Source organism: Pelodiscus sinensis, chromosome 7, assembly GCF_052426305.1.
Source record: "Pelodiscus sinensis isolate ZL-2025 chromosome 7, ASM5242630v1, whole genome shotgun sequence".
NCBI classification, from domain to species: Eukaryota; Metazoa; Chordata; order Testudines; family Trionychidae; genus Pelodiscus; species Pelodiscus sinensis.
Genome location: NC_143058.1, coordinates 61,414,996 through 61,435,125, shown reverse-complemented (window position 1 = coordinate 61,435,125; position 20,130 = coordinate 61,414,996). Strand labels below are relative to the sequence as shown.

The following is a 20,130-nucleotide window of genomic DNA, read 5'->3' as shown; positions in this document are numbered from 1 at the left end:
CCCAGCTGCGTTTGGGAAAAGCCTCCGCAAGCTGCGGGATTGCCAGCGGTCCAGCCTGTCTGCGGCGATGCAGCTGGGTGCGTGTGTGTGTGGACAACCCCCCTAGATCCAATGCAAGGGGGGGGCGCCTGCTTGGAAAAGGCAGCGTGCCTGTGTCCCCCACCCCTTCCCGCGCTCAGCCAGGTGCAACCGCTGATTGCAAAGGAGGGGAAAGCAACCCCCAGCCGCGCTTGCACGGAGCAGGAAGAAACAAGGGCAGCACAGCACCCCGCAGCCGCGGGACACCCCCCGCAGCGAGCCCATGGGCAGGCCACTGCAAAGCCGCGTCTCCGGGGCACGGCGGGCGCCCAGTGCATATCACCCCCCCCCCCCTTACGGCTAACCCGGGGCAGGGCTCGCGCCGCCCGCCAAGCGCGCGTGACAGGTGTTCCCGGGCCGCGCGTGGGGGGAGTGAGCCGGGCCCCGCCGGCGGCGGGCGGGGCGGGGCTTGTGCCCAGAGGGGGCGGGGCCTCGGCGGTGTGTGTCTCGCTCCAGCCTGCCCCGCCGCTCGGTGCGGGATTATTTGGGGGGGCGGCGGCGGCGCGCAGCAGCCGGGGAGCGGAGGCGAGGGGCGCTCCCGGGCGGCAGCCCTGCAGCGCCGGGACCCGCGAGCGGAGCAGAAGCAGCAGGAGCAGCAAGGGGAGGGGCACCGCCAACCAACCCCCCCTGAAAAAAGAAAGTGGAGCCGGGGGAGCCACTTGTTGCGGGCCGAGTGGGGAAGAAGCCGCCGGTGCCCCGCGCCCGGCCGCGGGGGGAGCTGCCCGTGGGGACCATGTGAGCGCGCCGCCCGACCCTCCGCCAGCCATGAAGCCGCCGGCCGCTGGGCTCCTGTGCTGGCTCGGCTGCCTGCTGGTCTCCGGCGCCCTGCAGCCCGGCGCGGCGCAGGCAGGTGGGTGGCCGCGACGCCGAGCCGGTTTGACGACCCCCCCTTGAAGTGTGACCCTGCGCGGAGGGGGGGGGGGGCCTTGCTGGGGCAGCCGGGGTCCAGCTGCGGCCGCTCCGAGGGGGACGCTGCGGTGCCGCGGGCCGGGACGGCTCCTCTAGGAGCTGGCGGCTTGACGGGCGCTTCGCTGCCCCACCTGCGTGCGGCCCCGGGCGCCCTGCGCAGCGCTGGCGGGAGGGGGTCTGGCCTCCCCGGCATGCAGGGCTCCTAGGTTAACCTCCCCCTTCTGCGTTAGGCGCTCCCCTGGCAGGCTGCTGTGGAGCCAGGCACAGCCCCCCCCCCCCCCCGGTAACACTCCCGTTGCGTGGCTCCCGGAGGACTTTGTGGAGTTGTTGAGCTGCTCTTGGCTCCGGTCCCGGGATGAACTCGGCACGCGGGCAGCGGGGAACAACCCAGCCCGGCATCTTGGTGCAAGGGTTGGCGGCATCTTCACCCCCCCCCCCCCGACGCGTGTGACCCCGGGAATCGGCTGCCCCGCTCAGACTTTGAGCCGAGTCAAAACGCTCGGGCTTTAAGCCCATCCTCTAGGGTGCCCCCCTCCCCCCCCCCCCCGGTGAACGCGGGGCGAGGTGGGCTGGACGGGTCCGTGTCGCTGTCCTCCCGTGCAGCCTGCCAGACGCGGCTGGGTTCCCCTGCGTTTGTGCGCGCACCGTGCTGCGGGCACGCATCGGCTGGCTGCGGGGTCGGACCCGCGGCGTGCGAGCCTGGGGTGCCCTTCGAGCCCCTGCAGACCCCCTTCCACCTGGCGGTGCATGTGCCCCCCCCCCCCCCTTCCAAAGCAGCGTGCGCTTGGCCGGGCGGAATATCTGTGGGGCAACCTACAGCGTTTTCCCTCTGCTTTCAACCGCGCTCCTGGGGGGGACTCTCCTTTGCAAGCCCCTCTCGGGATTCCCCGGCACGGAATATCCCCCCAGATTAGTCCCGCGGCGCCGCCGCCTCCTCCCGTAGGGTCCCCGTCGCGCGCGAATCCGTCCGAGTCAGTGGGATGTGATGAGTGTATGTTGGACAAGGCTGGTGTCACAAAAGCCAAGCTCGGGTTTTTCAGACACCAGGCGAGCCAGGATGCGCGAGGAGGGGCGAGGAAAGCTAGTTCGTGGATTTCTTTGACTCGAAAGACGATTGCGGCTGAGAAATTGCAACAATTCTGCGTGCAGGGAGGGGTGGGGAAAGAGATCCCCTTAATTTCGGTCTAACTACCAAAGCCAATGATTTGTCTGTTCTTTTTGTGTGCTCTCCCCAAGTATATCCGTATTGAGCGTTCCCCCGTCAGTAGCAGTTTGGAGGAGTTTGTTTTGGTCCAAATGAGAAATTAAGTGCGGATAAGTAAACTAAGCTGCCAGAGGGCGACAAGATGTTGTGTGAATTGCTTTTAGATGAAACAAATTAAGGAAACGAGGGAGACAATCTGCTTCTCGCATTATTAGACACGCTTGGAGTTCAGGGGAAAGTGGCATATTTTTGAAATGCTAATGTCTTAAGAAGCAGAAGGAATGCACCTTATTTACTGGTTTATGTGAATAGAATAGAAATATTGATTTCTCCCCCCTCCCCAGTACAAATCATTAGACGTGTGGTTCTGTCTCTTCGAAGAAACCTGTAGAAAGTCTTGTTTCAATTTTTCCCCTTTAAAATTGCAGGGGTGCATCTATGAGTCAACTTGTAAGATATTTAAAAGGGGTGTCCCGTAGCATCCCTAGAGACGATACATTATACTACCGTTTACGTTTCCGATGTCAGTGTTATATCCCCCAGCAGAACAATTCCTGGGAAGTAACTCTGTATTGGTGTTCATGTGTGATTTACAAGAAAGTGTTAGTATATCGTTCATTTATTCTGCAAAAGGGAAACATAAACACACTCCTAGACAGAAGCAAGCAGCGGTTCCAAGTCCACAAAGTGTGTTACGCTGTTTAACCTGGGTCTGTCCCGAGGCATATAAATAAGGGTTTCCCCATATATTTTTCAATGTTTCCAATTATTGCCAGGTAAACCTACATAGTTGGATTCCTGTTTAACCAATTTATTAAAAAATGTAATGACCTTGAAAGAGGAAAACAAAAGCCTTAAATGTACATTTTTCCTTCACGGTGACTACATGTTTATGAAAAATACACAGTGCAAAATTTCCTTAAACTCCTTTCATAGTGCTTGAGGTTTTCTTGTGTTCAGAAAGATGTTGATTTGCTCAGATTTTAACGTGGGTTTGGATTGGTCTCACTGAACAGAATACTACTGCTTAGATATATTGTAAAATTTTGCATTTGTGTATAGACCTGATGATAGAAACACAATGAGATTTTGTTGGCTATATTTTTTTAGGGGACAGTTGTTTTAAGTTAGACATTAAAAAGAGGGCGTATAAAATTGCTCACATTTCCTTCTTGTTTTAAATAATGGGGAGATGAAGAAGTTTGACCAATCACTGGTGCATTCACACATTCTTGACATGGTCTGTGTTCCTATTTTTAAGTAGCTGAGATCAGAGCTATGTTGAGAGAGAACTGATATATTATCTGACACTTAGGAAAACGCTTTTATAATGACGTACCCTTTCTATACGTAATTTTGGTTTTAATTTAATGCTGCTTTTTTTGCATGTGATCATCTCTAACAGTTTGATTAACCTACTTCAGATTTTTTTTACCTGTTTCCTTTTTATATTTTCCTCTGCCATGTTTGTGATTGGTTAATGCCAGTAAATTAACTATTCTATTTATTTCACCAGCCCGTATCATTTATTATTCTTAGTGGAGAGTTGATTTTTAAATTCTTTCTGATATTCTGCAGTTTCCCCCACTCCTGTATAGTTGTCTATTTCCTACTACTTTTCCTACTCACTACTTTGGCCTCCTTGTTGTTTTTTCCCTAGCAACCTTCTGCTTCGGCACTGCTGGAGTTCCCTGACTCCCTGTCCATTCCTCCTTTCTGATGAATCTGATATGGCTGGCTGGCTGGCCAGTCACAAAGTCATTCCCTTGACTATATTTATTCCTGAGAGCAAATAAAAAAGCATCGATCCAGGGTCACTTGCATATCCTCAAAGCACTGACTCCCAAGGCCAAATCTCAATTTTTTTAAGCAAGCCTCGCATCTCTTCTGAGTAATATGTTTTACTCCTCGCACTACACAAGAAGAAAAATACAGTATTTAAATAGAAATGGAAGGAAGGAACGGTTTTAATTCTAAGCTTTTATTGAGCTGTTAATGACACATGCAGCTTGGCACCTGATGAATTAGTGTGTCAGATTGTACAAGTGTGCTTGATTTTTGTAAATATTGATGGTGTGATGGGGGAATCTCTGACTGATTCTAATGTGCTTTGGATCAGGCCCATTTTTTTTCTTCGTGATGAGCTGGTCATTAAGCTGCCTGCACTTTCACTCTTGTGAATGAGATAAGTAGCAAGCACTCTTAATTTCATTATCCTGCTTCTGTTAGCCAGGAAGTAAAAACAAAACCAGTGTGTATGTCCTCTCTTCTCCCCCCTTCCCTTTTTTTGTTTGTGCATGGCAATCTTAAATTGGGGCACATAATCAAAATACCTTGTGCTATTATTGGAAACCAGTCTGTCCTTGCTGAATTAGCAAATTGCCAATGAACGTATTCTTTGTTGTAATAGACAGTACTGCAGAAGGGCTAAACAAGTCCAGCCAAATTAAGTTGTGCTATGTGACGTGTCCAAGCACTCTGTGCAATGAATTGCACTTTAAATATTTTTTCTCCGTTTTCTTTCCGATGAGCCTATTCAGCCGGATGGGCCGCGTCTTTATGCTCACGTCAAAGCTCTTCTCTGGGTCACGTCAGATGGGGCCTCTTTTGAAAGCTGCGTTGTGCCTCCTCTCTAGCCGCTGTCTTTGATGCTTGGCCTCTTTGTTGCACTGCGATGGATATTTGGTAGTTGAGTCTCTCTCCCCTCCCCCGAATGCTTTTGAAAAGATATATAAAATATTAACTAGAAAAATCAGTGTGTGCTGGGGGGGGGGGGGGCGGTGGACTCAGGCCCTGAGAAAACAAAATCCAATTGGTGGGCAATATTGTATCATTCCTTCAGTATCAGGGGACTAGTTTCCCTTTCTGTTCCCCAAGTGCTGGCTAACCCAAAGTTTTGCAGTCCTCTCGCAGGTAAAACTCCATTGACGTCCGCTGCGGTTTTGACCCCAGGATTGTGCTTCTAGAGTCTCCGACTGAGGCTGGTGCAGGGTTTAGAAAGCAGACAGACCACGCTGCTTGTGCTCATGGACTGCTGGGGGCAGTTGTGTCTTGAGCACAGGGTTAAGACAGTCCTCTTGTGTTCCCATTGCAAAGACTGATGGACCAGTGCGGGTTTTCTGAGATAAACAGACCCTGATCACTTAGGTCCCTTTCCTCATGCAGTCTGATCCCAAATTTATCCTGTGCCGTGACAGGCTGCTGCAGATATTCTTGTGGCAGATGAGAGCTGTATGGCCACGCAGAATCAGGGCTGCAGATCATAAATACCTGTAACCGATACACTGTTGTTTATACAGTGGCCTAGACGCTACTCTTAATTACACCCGTAAAACCCAACTCACTGAATTGAGGCTGCCTGGTTTTGGAAGATGGCAGTGTCTCCTCGTATGTACTATAGGCCTCCCTGGGAGCTGCATTTATAAGAAGTCACACGAGGCTACAACAGATAACATTGAGGGTTTGGGGTAAATGCATATATGTATGCAAAATTAGCCTCCACATTAACCATTCAGACAGCTATTCCTGGACTCCTATCGTTCTTCAATAAAGAAAAGGTGTGTGTGTGTGTGGGGGGGGAGTCACAAGTTTCGGTTGTAAGGCCAAATACAAGTCTGCTGTGAGTGTAAACAGCTCCACTGAAATCAATAACACTGCGCTGGCATGCACCAGAGAGGAATTTGCCTCAAAAGCCACCTAGGAATTTTGTTCTGAGTTGTTCTTAAAAGTGGCCTTAATTTTCTTTTTCATGTTACTGTGGGAATTAACTGGAGCCCTCACTTAATCTAGCTTTTTCGGTGGCTTGCTGCCCATGAGTTTATAGGGAAAGGTAGAAATTTTAAAATATTCAACTGCTCCATTAGACTCTGTGGTTTGATGTCATATATATTTTATTTAGGATGTGTATGTGAATTAACATGTAGCACGTGCACACACATGGGACAGACATTGTACAAAAAACTTTATTACAAAATTGGTTCCCTTTAATAAGTATATTACTAGCTATAGCTAATGTCCAGGTGCAAATACTGATGCTGCTGTATCCTATCCATGAGAGAGCTGCTTTTTCAAACTCATGTGGCCAGACAGTTCCATTGGTACCTTGCTGTTCTGGGCATCTGCATGTGGCAGCAACCCTCCGCCCCCCTTTTTAAACAGGGGTGCTCTTAATTTCCTTCTTGGACACGGTTACTGACGAGTGGATGGAGAGAAGCTGTAATTGGGATCTCTCTTGGAATTTTATTCAGGTGTGGTGTTGCAGGTTTCATAAGCACACTAGGGAAATGTGGGTTAGATTCAATTGCTGTAACTAACTGTAAACTAGTTAAGACCAACTCAAAGAATAGTTGAGTAGTTCATTGTCTGACTGTGTATCTTGTGGGGTCCCACTAGAGTCCTCCTTGATTCCAGGACTAGTCAATATTTTCATTAATGATTTGGATAATAGAGTGGGGAGCATGCTTACAAAATGTGTGGATGACACCAAGCTTTGAGGGGTTGCAAGCACTTGGAGGACAGGAATAGAATTCAGAAACATTGGCTCTGGAAAGGACATAGGAGTCGCATTGGGTAATCAACGAAAGGTGAATTCCCAATGCAGTGCCATGGCTAAGAAGGCTTTTATGATGCTTGGAAGTATGAACAGGAGACCCCTGAGTAGGAGAGAGAAAGTGATAGGTCCTCCTTTTTAGCTTTGGTGAGCCCATTGCAGGGATACAGCATCTAGTACTGGTGTCTACACTTCTGAAAGGATGTTGGAGAAACTGGAAAAGCTTCAGAAAACCGCTACAAGAATCGTTGGCAGTCTAGAAAATCTGCCTGACTTGGAGAGACGTAAGAAGATCCATCTGCTTAGCTATCCAAGAGATGACTTGGCCACGGCCAATAACCCTGAGGATGGAGGAGGAGTTGTTAACCTAGCAAACAATGTTCTCATGAGATCCAGTAGCTGAGAGTTGGAAGCTAGACAAATCAATGGGTGGTGATTTAGAGAGCCTGGGGCTCTGGCTGCCGCCCACTTCACCTCTCACCCTCGTTGGTGGGCTTGGTTGGAGCAACATATTGAGGGAAACAGTGGCTGCTCCATGTCTCAAGGTCTCTTTAAATCAAGGTTAGCTGTTTTTCTAAACCTCAACTTCAGTCTAATCTGAAACATGTTTTTATGTTTCCCCATGAGGCTAGATCATACTCTTGAATCTGTGAATCTATAACCGGACCTTTCATTTGTACGGGAGTTCAAAAGAATTCTCCTAATGCACCACGATTGACATGCACATTCTGGTTCCTTAGGAGCATTCAGTGCGTATTGTGTAAACATGGGTTTAAGATTTAGTTTTGGTTATACTGCATTATTTGGATACTTGACCCAGGGAGCCTGGCAGTGCCAGCTGGCAGAGGAAACACCACGATGTAACTGATGACCAGGTCTGTCTGTCTCACCTTCCAGATACAGAATATGGCCCTAGTGTCATGTGAGGCATCCTGGGTAAACAGGAAACACATGTGATGTATATGTGGGCGATAGATAATGAAACCTAAATGTGTGCAAAAATATGCCTGTGAAGTGAACCTTAAAACTAGATAGGATTAAATGGTATCTGCTTACTTTTAGTTATTACTAAACCATCTCAATGCTGTATGTTGCAGAAGTGAGTCTGCCGCTAAGTTAACAGGTGGGAGCTGTGTCCTGTCTCTTTAAAGGAGCAATGTTTACTAAGGCTCTGTGAGAGCTATAGGCAGAAGGACTGGGTGTTGGGGCAGACAGATTTGGGGGCACTCGAGCCTGGGTCCCACCTTGTGAGGAGGGGCCAGACTGGTCAAAGGTGATGAGGCTGTTGCTGGGGGTGTAAGTTGAAATTTTGTATGTGAAGATTGGTAGGAATGCAACGTGCCCATTTGTGGGGGAAGAGACTGATCACTTACATAATTAACTGATCATTTGGTTTCTTTAGTGGTGGTCATTATGGGCGCTTACTTGGTCCTGGAGCACCCATGGGGAAAAATTAGCAGATTCTCCCCTTCTGCCCCACTCCCAGCACCCATGAAGTGCTATAGTTGCATGAGCAATGTTAATGCAACTTGAACTATTGGTTTTGACTGGGGATGGGGGTATCAATGTAGCTCCTACTTACTGGTAGAATCCCTGTGATAAATTGTTAGGGGTGCCAGCTGGGGTTGGATGTGTTCCTGGAGCGTTCATCACGTGCCGTAGCCTTTAATTAAAGGTTCATCTTCCATTCCAGGAGACTCCAGGCCAAACCGGGAGGGTTGGCAACTCTAGAACTTGTGGAGTCATGTAATACATGGAATGTGTAGTGCCTCTTCGACAGCATCATTTCTATGGTGTCCACTGGCTCATGTCTGCCAGGAGTGCTCCTAATGGTCCAACCCTCTCAGCAGCAGACAGCTGCCAGGTGGTTGTGGGTTTTTTCCAGCCTGCCAGAGAAATGCTTCCTCTCTTCTCTGAATTACGTGGAAATGGGGTATAAAATGAGCCATCTTCGCTCCTGCATTGGGAGTAAGATTAGGCTTGAACATCTTGAGAGCCGTTAGAACTAGAAATGGGACTTTCACACCAGTAGAAAACCAGGCAGATTTCTCCCCTCCCCCTTCCCAGCGATTTTTTTTTTTTGCTTCTATCTCTAGTTCCCTTACTTCTGTTTCAGCTTCCTTTGGAGCTGAGTGGCCATGACAGTGGCAGCATGGGCAGTGGGTGACCCCACAGCTTGGGGAGGCAAGACCCCTGCCCCCAGCCCTGACCACCAGAGCCCATGCTTCTCCTCCCCACTGGCCTGCTAAACCCTACACAACCTCGTCCCACCTCAACAATGTGGCTGCTGGCCCTTGCCCCGTGATAGCCTCCCCCTCCCAGTCTCCCTCATCTCCAGAGCTCCGGGGAGCCAGCATGTGGCATGGCCCCAGCTGGCCCTGGAGCTCCAGAGAGTTATCCAGTAGGCATGGCACAAGGCTGGGAATGGGTGGGGCCAGGCGAGGCAGTTTGGCCCCACCCTTGCCTAGTATACCTGCTGCCCATGAGTAGCAGCTACAGACCAAGACCTTGTCTGGGAAGGCAGCAGCACCAAAGTATGGCAACGCTCTACCATGCCATACTTTACTTCCCTGCTGCTGCTGGTGGACACTCTGCTTTCAGAGCTGAGCTCCCAGCCAGCAGCTGCCCATCTCTGATGGCAGCGCCCCTGCCAGCAGCAGCACCGTAATAATGGCTGGCAGTCGTACAACGCCTGCCTCAGCATTGCCCTTGTGACCTCCCCCAACTCCTTTTTGGGTCATGACTCCTACAGTGACAACCCAGTGACATTTCAGATTCTAAATAGCTGAAGTCATAACGTTTATAATTTTTAAAAGCCTGTGGCAGTGAACTTGACCAAAATGGACCACGAATTTGGTAGGGCCCTAGTAATATAATTGAATGGTGGGCAGAGTTTTGCATTTGTTTCTGTAAAATGCACGGTGTGCATACAGAGTACATGATATTTTATGTGTGGTGTTGGCTGTTGCTTGGGATGCAGCCATGCTAGTGTCATGAAACTAGAACTTTCATGTCGGCACGTACTTTGAATATACAACTTACATAGGCACAGATCTGCCACCTGCTACTAATACCACTTGTGGTGCAGCAGGCACAAACTGAAGCTGTGTGATGTCGCTCTCCCCAGGCCACTGTCCTGCAGCCAGATGTATGTATGTGTCACTTCGTTTTGTAAAGGTACCATGCGGTCCACTGTGTAATTGTTTTTCTCATTGCCGGTAGCCTGTATCTCTCCTGGCAGGATCAGATCTGAAGGTTGAAAACACTCTTTGCTTTATCAGAGAGTATTTGTAACACACCTCTTGTGATTATGGTCTGTTGGGTAAACTCTTCTTACATCAGTAATCAATGAAGATTTAGGCTCAGTGGTTCAGAAGAACAACAAACATTGAAACCTTGGCTGCCTATCCTGTTACACAGTGATGTTATACTATACGCTGCGGTGCAAATCCTGCAGGCTCTGATAGTCTTGTAAAGCTGCACATAAACGTGAGTTGCCGCCTTGCTGTTTCTGGGTTCAGAGACCCCGCACACTGTATGTTTCTCTGCAAGGAAGTGGAGGTCTGCGTATTGTCTAAAGCCAAGACCAGCATCTATATGAAAATAGTTAATAAAGTGTCAGTAGATGGCGCTTGGGAATGTGTAACCTTGTGCCTGGGTTTTGTAGGACCAATCAATGGCTCATGTGAAGCTCTTTACTTTCAGCTGTTAGTGGTTTTACTTCTTCAATTCTTCTTTGTATCCTGCAGAGGCACAGAGTCACCCCAGCAATGGCTGTGAGCAACATCCCTCTGCAGCTCCTAAAAGCTTCAGTCTGCGGGGACGTGCATAAGAATCCTCCGTCTGCAGCACATGGCAGCTGTTCTTTCTCAGACTGTGCTGTAGTAGTAGTTCTGAACCTTGCTTGCAGATCATTGGTGGGGGGGAGGGAGGGAGGCAAGGAGAAGTGTCCCTTTTGCCCTCTTGCCATGTGTTCCTTGCAATCAGATGGCTTGTCAGGCTTTGCTTGCAAGGCTGCGCCTTCTCCTGCACTCAGGAACCTGTGCAGTTCATCCGGTGCCACGTCCCTTTTAAAATTGCCTGTGAACTTTCTGGAATTCATCAAGGAATTACACTGGACACTAGACTAAAACGGCCTGGTAACTGAGTGTGAATAAATGAAGATGTGTAATATTTTTTTGCAATTAAGGCAAACACAGGCAGATGTTTATAAAAAGAATGAAAATTGTTCTTGCAGTCAAAAGACCCTTTATGCCAGTTTTTTTTTGTTTCATATCAAATTATTTGTTTTTTTTTTTAAATGAATTGGGAAACTGTAGAATGTTGGGAAATATTGACACAAGTTTAACTCCAGCGTCACAGATGGCGACAGATGCTGCTGCTGCCTTTGAATAGTCAATAGAAAGATACTGGGCACCATTTTTACAAGTGCCTGAGGGTTCGCCTATCCTGCAATTAAGACCGGAGGAACAGTTGCAGCTGGGCCTGAATCAGCTGACTCAGACTCAGCGCTTGAGCTACAAGGTTATAAAATTGCAATGTAGGCTTTTGGGGCACACCTACAATAAACTATTTCGAAATAACGAAAATCGATTTAATTCCCCAAATAACAAAATCAAAATAGCGTGCGCCCACACTATGGGGAAGCGTTGAAGTTAGTTGGAGGCAGGCTCTGTTAACGTGGATGTGCTACCTCGACTTAGAGCCCCAGGAAGCACTGGGGAGCGATCAGTCTGAATTACTCTAGGGGGTAGTTACTCCAAAATAGTGGCACTGGAGCGTTCACACTACTACTATTTCAAAATAACTATTTTAAAATGAGCGTTATTCCCCGAGGACAGCAGGAGTACCAGTTTTTAAATAAGTGGCCAGTTACTTCAAAATAACAGTCTTGGTAGTGTGGACACGTTGCTTATAAACTGGACCTAAAGGGGGGTTATTTTGAAATAACTCCTTCGTGTAGACCAGGGCTTGGGTTAGAACTGAGGCCTGGGCCGTGAGTGAGGAGGGTGTCGGAGGCCAGGCATTAGCCTGAGCTGGGAGAAAAGTGTGACTTGTAGGAAGCGCTCAGCACCCGCAGGACCGGGTCTCTGTTCACTTTGGGTGCTCCAATCATGCGACTACTTTACAGAATATTTATATTACCGTGGTTAACGTCTCTTCGTTTAAATAGTGGTGAGGTATATAAAATGTTCACAATGAAAGTTTAGGAAGTCCAATAACTTAACTTTTTTTTAGCAATCATTTAAAGGTAGCCCAATAGCTGATGGGCATTGTTCATTAGCCATTCTTTGTTAGATCCTTCTCACTGAGCTTGATTTTTCTTGGTAGACAGGGTGTGTGTATCAGTCGGATCATTGCCAAAACACGATTTGTTTAACATTTTTGACCCACCAAAGCAAGTTAGACGATGGATCTTTTAATTCATTATTTTCAACAGTTAAGCAATACAACTGATGTTTCTGAAGGCTCCGCAGCAGCGTTTAGACTTCAGCATTATATTATCGTATGTTAAAATTTTACTAAAAATGAAGAAAAGCTTACTTATTTTAAGAGAGATTTGTTTAGTGTGTAAAAATATCCCAGGAGTAGGTAACATTTCTCTTCCAGTTGTTGTTAAGTTCAAATTTAGCAACCATTGTCCTTGCTGATAAATCAAGTGCTCTAAACATGTACTCCCCATTAACTAGGAAAGTGGAGTGTTTGGTAGGCAGATATCATTCTTTAGTGCTATTAATGAAGTGCAGGACACGAATATTGAATATGCAAAAAGCTGAATAGGAAGAAAACAAAATAACTGATGTTTTGTTTTTTCTTGTAAAAGATGCTTGTATTATTCTTTCCATATGTACTGTAACGGTTGTTGCCTGAATTAGTGTGCCCTGTGCAGGGAACCTGATACACAAACAGAAAGACATGCAGCTAATTTTGTTCAGCAAATTGAGATCTGATCCCTGCCATTTCATGCCCTCTGAAAGTTGGCTCAGTCACCTGTTCATAAATATGTCTGAAAAATATATGGGCCAAATTCTGAACTCAACTCTGATGTAATTTTGGAGTTACTCCATTGAAGTCTGTGGAATTAACAGAAAAAACTGAGTTAATAGTCCTTAACAGAAGTTGACTATTTTTATATAAATAGCAAGTAGCATATTCAGTTTTCCTCTCTCCCCTTGTCTTGTCCATGACAGACATCCTGTCTTTTGAGAAGACTATTCATAGACGTGAGCTGGGTCACTTTAAGTTTTATATTGGGGTTACTTATGGTAGAATTTGTTCCCTGTTAATAATAGACCCCCCCCATATAAGGCAAAGCCCTGAATACTGGCTCTGTACATACACAATTGCGTTGTCTGATCAATCTAGACCCAATCAGCACATAGCTGCAGCCCATGTGACATTCTTGAGGCTGTACAGGTAATTTATATATATATAGGGATATGGTCCCGATAGCACACAGAGTTGTGGGTATGACCCACAATGTAAATAATGGTGTAATCTCTTAACAGTCCTTATTTAATAAACTATTTATTAATCCAGTTGTTCTATTATATTCATTATTTGAACTCTTTCAGCATTAACAGAATACAATCAGAGGTTCGGGCTGCATCTTACTAGAAATTGCATGTGTGTTGTAACACAAAGATGGTCCCCTGTCCTAAAGAGTTTATAATCTACATAGGCAAAAGTTGTATGTATTTTACTGAGGACACGCAGAGATTTATGTAGTTTTGCCAGGTATTCCCATATTCACCCCCAGTTCTCTGGAATTTGTCTTAAATCTCCTACTTCTGGAGTCAAGAGATTACTTCAGCTTTTATTTAAAGAAAAATGGTAAGTTTCTACTTTTCATGGTTTGAGAGATACTAAAAAATTCAGAAGGCAAATGATAATCCCAGAATGAACATGTCAGTCATCCTCATGTTTGTATGACTTTTGTACATAGGCAAAACAAACCTATGGGTGAGCTAGGAATAGAATTCATATATCTAATTCCATTGCTGTGACTTAAATGTAAGGCCATCCTTCCTCATACCATTTTTGCTGTATGTGATGCACACATCACAGTTTAATTCTGTGGCATTGCACCTGAAACTATTCTGGCGCAAACTCTGAAAATCCAAGCTAGGGTCAAAATCCTTGCAACAAATAAGGTTTAAAGTAAAAAAACACCCATCATAGAAGATTAGAGTTGGAAGAGACGTCAGGAAGTCATCTAGTCCAACTGCCTGCTTAAAGCAGGACCAACCCCAACTATATCATTAGGGTTAACTTTTGCATTTTGCAGCATTGCAAAACAAGGGCTGTAATTTTTGGTAAATAGAAGACTTAACTTGGTAGAGTAAAAAAGAAAAAACAATGGAAATTGCAGAGGAACAAAGAGTGTAATCCTTCAAACGGACTCCAGTGGGGCCAGGATAGTTGCACTAAATCTGCTTTTATGAGATTCTCAGAAGTTTCTCAATCCTCCAGAAAAGGCATATAACAACCTTTTGTTGTTTGTCCTCATCTTGGGCTGTTTTGAAAATGAATGAAAGCTAGAAAAAACACCACAGATCCAGACACTCTCTTCCAGGAAAGACCAAGTTTCCTGTGTGTGGAGTCTTTTTGTGAGGATTCTCCATCTGAGGTTGGATTCATGCACAACCTACAATTTGAATATGTTGGCTTTTGGAGAACTTCTGGAGAAGTTCTCTGGCTTGTATCACACAGGACAGACTAGATGACTCCAGTGGTCCCTTCTGGCCTTAGAACCCAAACATCTTTTGGGATCCCCTTTCTAACTGCAGATTTTCCCTGGATCTCCACCAGACCAGAGAGGTCCAATGGGCATCTGTCACTGGATGTAATGAGAGGCTCTGTAATGCTTCCTTTTGCTAAGATCTCTTGGGCCAGTACGTTGTGTCCCTGTGGGGATATGAAATAGTTACTAGGAATACAAATATCCAGCATATGTAAAGTGATTCTACTCTCCCTGTCCCTTGCATGTTGTTTCTGTCTCTGTTGTATTGGATACCATCCTGATGCAGGAACACTAGAGTGGTGTACAGTAAGGCTTCTATAAATTCCACTTGTCATCTGCTGGAGACAAGCTAAGGCTTCGTCTGGTGTCTCATGAGCCCTGGTGGTGACACGACTGATCTTTCAGCACATTCTAGAGATGCGACCTTCAGCAGCTAGCTTTTCAAGCAAGACGAATGCGCTACTCCCAGCCGGTGGAGGTAGCTCGGGGCTTCTGCCGAGCAGTTCACAAAACTGCACGCGCCCAATGCTAGTCAACAAGGCAGGAGATGAAACTGGTTGTTACCCTGTGACTAACCCCCAGAATGAGAATGATCTTAGCAGTATGTATCAAAGCATGTCAAGGTCCAGAGCACAGACCTCCCCCACCCCCACCTCTGTGGAATGGAGGCGCCCAGGGAAGCCATCTTGCACTTGTCTTTAACCAATTATGGTTCAGTTCTGGGCTGGCTCACCCCCTGTCTTTGAATAAAGGGAGTGTCTGGAATAAAACACCTTCCAGTCTTCACCTGGTGGTATAGAGTTTAAGACTTGCATTGTCAAGAGGGATTGGGCTTTCTGCAGCATCTTCTTTATATTCTCTCAATCTTGGAGGCCCATACCAAACTATCTGAGGTAAAGTGGCTCACGAGGTAAAGGGAAGCTCTCAGGCCTGTGTCTTGTCCCTTGAAATCTCCTTTTTTGAAAGGGGAGAGGGAGAGGAGGACAGGCCCTCCTTCAAAAGCTAGCTCTCTTGTTGACTAGATTCAAGGAAGCTGAGAGACTCCACAAGGCCCTCTCTCTCAATGGTATCTGAAGCGAAAGGGTCCTACGCTCCCATTCTGTAAGCACCAGGAACTGCAGGCCTCGTGGAAATTTGCAGGGAATTCAGCTTGCTTGCTATGACCAGTAACTTCTGATTGCCAAGTTGGATTGTCAGGCATGGCAAAAAGAGGGATCTGGTATTGGAGCCCTGATAAAAAGGGTGCTGGATTCTAATTGATTCCTGAGAGGCTTAAAGCCAGTACTGATGTGATGAGGAAAAACAATAACAAAGGCAAGTACTAAAGCACCAAGGAAAACAGTCACTGAAGCATTGATGGAAAAACTTTAAAGCAAGCACTAAAGCCCTGCAGACGTGTGCTAATGGCCTAGGAAAAAGGCCTCAAAAGTTGAGCAGCTCTATTGGACTTGACTTGTGGGTATAATTGCCAGACATGACCCCAGGAGATCTGACTGGAACTTCTGGAACAGCATGTGTATTGGTGAGCCACGAGACCTGGCTTGTGCTCTCTTACTACTAGTACCCAGGTGGGGCAAAAAGTCTTTGGATTTCAGGGACATTGCATTGTAATAACACAAAATGAGTGTAAATTGCTATGCAATTAGAAAAATAGCACTGGTGAGCATTTGCTATGTTAAATGCGGGGCAATGGTAAATTGGGACTGTTTCCTTTAGGAAGGATTTTCCCCTAACTGTGTGCATGACTTGCGATGATAGTATTCATTATGGTATCATTGGGGTTGCAGTGCATATTGATAGGTCTGGTAGTGGATGAGTTTGTCTTTGTCTTTATTTTAACCATTCTTCTGACTTGGATTTTTTTCCCCCTCTGTGTTTTTGATTTCCAACAATATGATTAGTTATGGGTTTGTAAGTTGGAAATCGTTTCGTAATTGCTATATTACTTTGCCTGAAACAGCAACGAACGTCTTAAATTTAATGCATCATCCACACAGAAAATTGATGTTTGGCCAAAACTTGAGTACTCTGACAGCTAAGCTTGAAGAGCTTTTGGTGGACGTGTAAAATAACTGTGAATTGTGAATGAGGTTCTCATGAAAATTGATGCTCTTTAAAGGATTATTACCCAAAAAGAAAAAATATCCTCACTTGTAATTGGCTGGAAATAGACTTGTGAGTTAGATATTTTGCATGTTGGTAGGTTTTCCCCCACTCCCTTGTTGGAAGTCACAAATGATAAATTATGGGAAAATGGTATAAGCAAATGAGTGCATTATACCTGATTCTTGAAAGCCAATAGTAATTTCCTCTGACCTCAAGATATAGCTAATTATATCGTATATGCCCATGCCCATTTACTGATTGGCTTATGAATGATAGCTTTTTTATGGACTTGTAATTTATATTTCTCTTAGAATGACATTTTAAAACAACACGCTAAAGAAAGCCGTGACCACACTGGGGAAATTCGCCAATGTGGCTGAAAGCAGTTGACATTGTCAATGCAGGCATATGTATTTTTACAACAATATCCGTATCTTACAGGTCAGATCCTCGATTCAGTAAATCGGTGTTGCTTCCTCGACTGCACTGGAGCTACCCAGATTTACACTAGCCATGTGCCTGTCCCATTATTCCTAATGAAATGGTATGAACCGCAACATACTCCATGGGTTTTCGCTTTCTGGGTAAACAAATCTGATGTTTTGCCTCCAAACAAGTCCGTGTCTATTTATTAGATATCTTGCTTGTGTTGGAACCAAAAATGAAAGACCTAGTTTTCAAAATTAAGCCCACGCAATTATGCAATCAGGTAATTGTGCATATAATTGCATGCACAAATGGCCAGTTAGATGTGTAACTGTCCATTAGCATGCAAAATTACCCAATTTTGCAAATCAGGCCTTAAATATTCATTGTGTAAAGCACAGCTTTATATTTTATGATTTGTATCCTCCTGCCTTCACAAATCCTTGTTCATTTCATCTCAGTTGCAAGGTTACTGATATCTCTGTGTAATGAAGAATGGTGTACGTACCTTGAGACACAGAGATCTGAGGGGTATCTTTCAATTAACACACAATAAACAATATTGAATATTTAAAGGGAAATATTTCCAAAATATAACTTGCGTCGTAGCAAATGCAACATTGCATGGAATGAATGTTAACTTCAAATGACCTGAAGTCCTAAGAGTAAGATGTTTCGAACACAGATGGAGCAGCACAGAAGTATTTCAAAATTAAGTTCTCCCTCCAGAGTTATCTGTAAAATAAACACTGTATTTTATTTTTCATAGTTCATGTTCCAGTACAGTAACTGTTAGTGTATTGGTATTAAAACGAAAAGTGGGCACTCACTGCTCAGTGTGCTGTGCGAATATGATAGTCCCTCCTCCAAAGAACTTACTGTTTTAAAGAGAGAGAGAGGGAGGTTGGGAAGAGAAACTGGGATAGGAAGGGAGAGGTGACATGACTTGCCCAAGTTTGCACAGCATGTTAGTGGCAGAACCAGGAAATAACTCAGGTCATCCGACTCCCAGTCTAGTTACCTCCATGGGTTAATATTGCCTCTTATGCTGTGTCTACTGCATTGCTGGAAATGAGGCATACATCTTTTAATCGTGAGAGCAACTAACCAGTGAAAGAGCCATGGTGGCTTCTCCATCACTGACCATTTTAAATCAAGATTGGATTTTTTTCCCCTCTGAAATGAATGCTCTAGGAATTATTTTGGGGCAGCTCTGTGATGCGCAGGTCAGACTCAAGGAACACAGCGGTCTCTTCTGGCCTAGGGATCTATGAATGTCTGGTTCAGATCTTCTTTCTATAGCTAATACCTCCTGAGGCTGAATTTTTAAATATGCCATCCGATAGAAAATGCTTTCCTATAAGAGAAGGTTTACTTAGCCATCTGAGTTGCAAGTCATCTAGCATCTCAAAAAAATAATAATCACTCGCTATTGTCTTCTTAATTTTAAGTTTTGAGCTATTTCAGAGTAACAACCTTGACAGTTACGACACGGCTTATTGAATCTACCTTATGCTTGTCTATAATGAATTATTTCCCGATATGAACAAGGCGACCAGAACCATAGTCATTGTGTGTGATTGGCATCAGGAATTTTTTTATGCACTATTTCATTGGTTTTTGCTAACGTTTTATTGAATACATTTTTGCTCATCTGTCATAAGAGTCAAAGAAGAATAAGTATGACAAGGGCGGGGAGAAGCTTGCAGAAAGCGACAGTTGAAATGTTTCAAATTTCATGTTCATTGTGGACTTTATCCTGGAAAACTTTCTCCGTACAAATTTCCAGTCACTTTGGGAACTAGGCATGTGAAAAAGATGGAGAGAGGTCCCATGGGGGCTTGCTATCCTAGGTATGTCCTATAATATTTATTATATAATGTATATATTCTATAAATGGCTCATTACAGCACATCTACTAATGTGATATGAGCTAGCAGTGCCCCCCTGTCAGGTACATTGGCCAACCCGAACTGTGTGTCTGCAACAGAAAAAATGGACATAAATCAGACATGAAGAATGATAACTTTGAAATACCAGTAAGAGAGCACTTCAACCTCCGTGGTCACTCAGTAGCAGACTTGCAAGTTGTGCATTAGAGCAAAAAAACCCTTCAAAACCAGACTGCAGCGTGAAATTGCCGAACTAGAATTCATATGCAAACGTAACACTTTCAGAGTGGGTCTGAGTAGAGACTGGGCTTGCTCACTGCAAAAAGTCACTTTCCCCTTTTTGCTATTCGCACCTTCTCATCCATTGTAGGGAGTGGGCCACGTCCACTTTGATTGAATTGGCCTCTCATTAGGACCAGTCCTCTGCATAGTCATGTAACACTCCCATTGTTCTGTGTATTTATCCCTTCCAGAGTGAAGTTTCCAGCCTCTGACAGAGGCCAAGGACACCATTTTATCCCCTGGCTAATAGCCTTTTATGGATCGAACCTCCATGAATTTATCCAGCTTCTCTTTAAACTCTATTATAGTCCTAGCCTTCACAGCCTCCTCTGGCAAGGAGTTCCACAGGTTGACTACACGCTGTGTGAAGAAGAACTTTCTTTTATTAGTTTTAAACCTGCTACCTATTAATTTCATTTGGTGTCCTCTAGTTCTTCTATTATGGGAACTAATAAATAACTTTTCTTTGTCAGCCCTCTCCACACCACTCATGATTTTATAGACCTCTATCATATCCCCCCTCAGTCTCCTCTTTTCTAAACTGAAAAGTCAGGGCATAACTGGGGAGCCTTAACACCGCAAGGGCATGCCTACATTAGAAAACTATTTCGAAATAACTAAAATCAATTTAATACTTCCTGAAATAAAAAATTGAACTAGCGTGCCCTTACTATGAGAAGGCCTCAAAATTATACAGGGTAGGTTCCATTAATGTGGACATGCCACCTCAACTTAGAGTCCCAGAAAACACTGGGGAGTAATTAGTTTGAATTACTCCAAGGAGTGGTCATTTCGAAATAGTGGCACCGGAGTGTCCACACTACCGCTATTTCGAAATAACTATTTCAAAATTAGCGTTCTTCTTTGAGGAAAGCAGGAGTACAGAATTTGAAATAATGTCCCGTTATTTCTAAATAACAGGCTTGGTATGTGGATGTTC

At 45.3% G+C, this 20,130-nt stretch overlaps 1 protein-coding gene across 6 annotated transcripts in view; it reads left to right on the top strand.

Annotated features, from left to right (window-relative positions):
- Nucleotides 1–499: 499 nt before the first annotated feature.
- Nucleotides 500–20,130, top strand: part of ERBB4 (erb-b2 receptor tyrosine kinase 4) — a 923,012-nt gene continuing 903,381 nt past the window's right edge. For 4 of the 6 annotated variants that reach the window (XM_075933937.2, XM_075933934.2, XM_075933936.2 and 1 more), the window contains exon 1: nucleotides 501–928. In XM_075933937.2, the coding sequence (XP_075790052.1) occupies nucleotides 844–928 (85 nt within the window). In that variant the 5' untranslated portion in view covers nucleotides 501–843. Of the gene's footprint in view, nucleotides 929–20,130 lie in introns of all 6 variants that reach the window. The other 2 variants (XM_075933933.2, XM_075933938.2) reach the window with 2 other exon arrangements.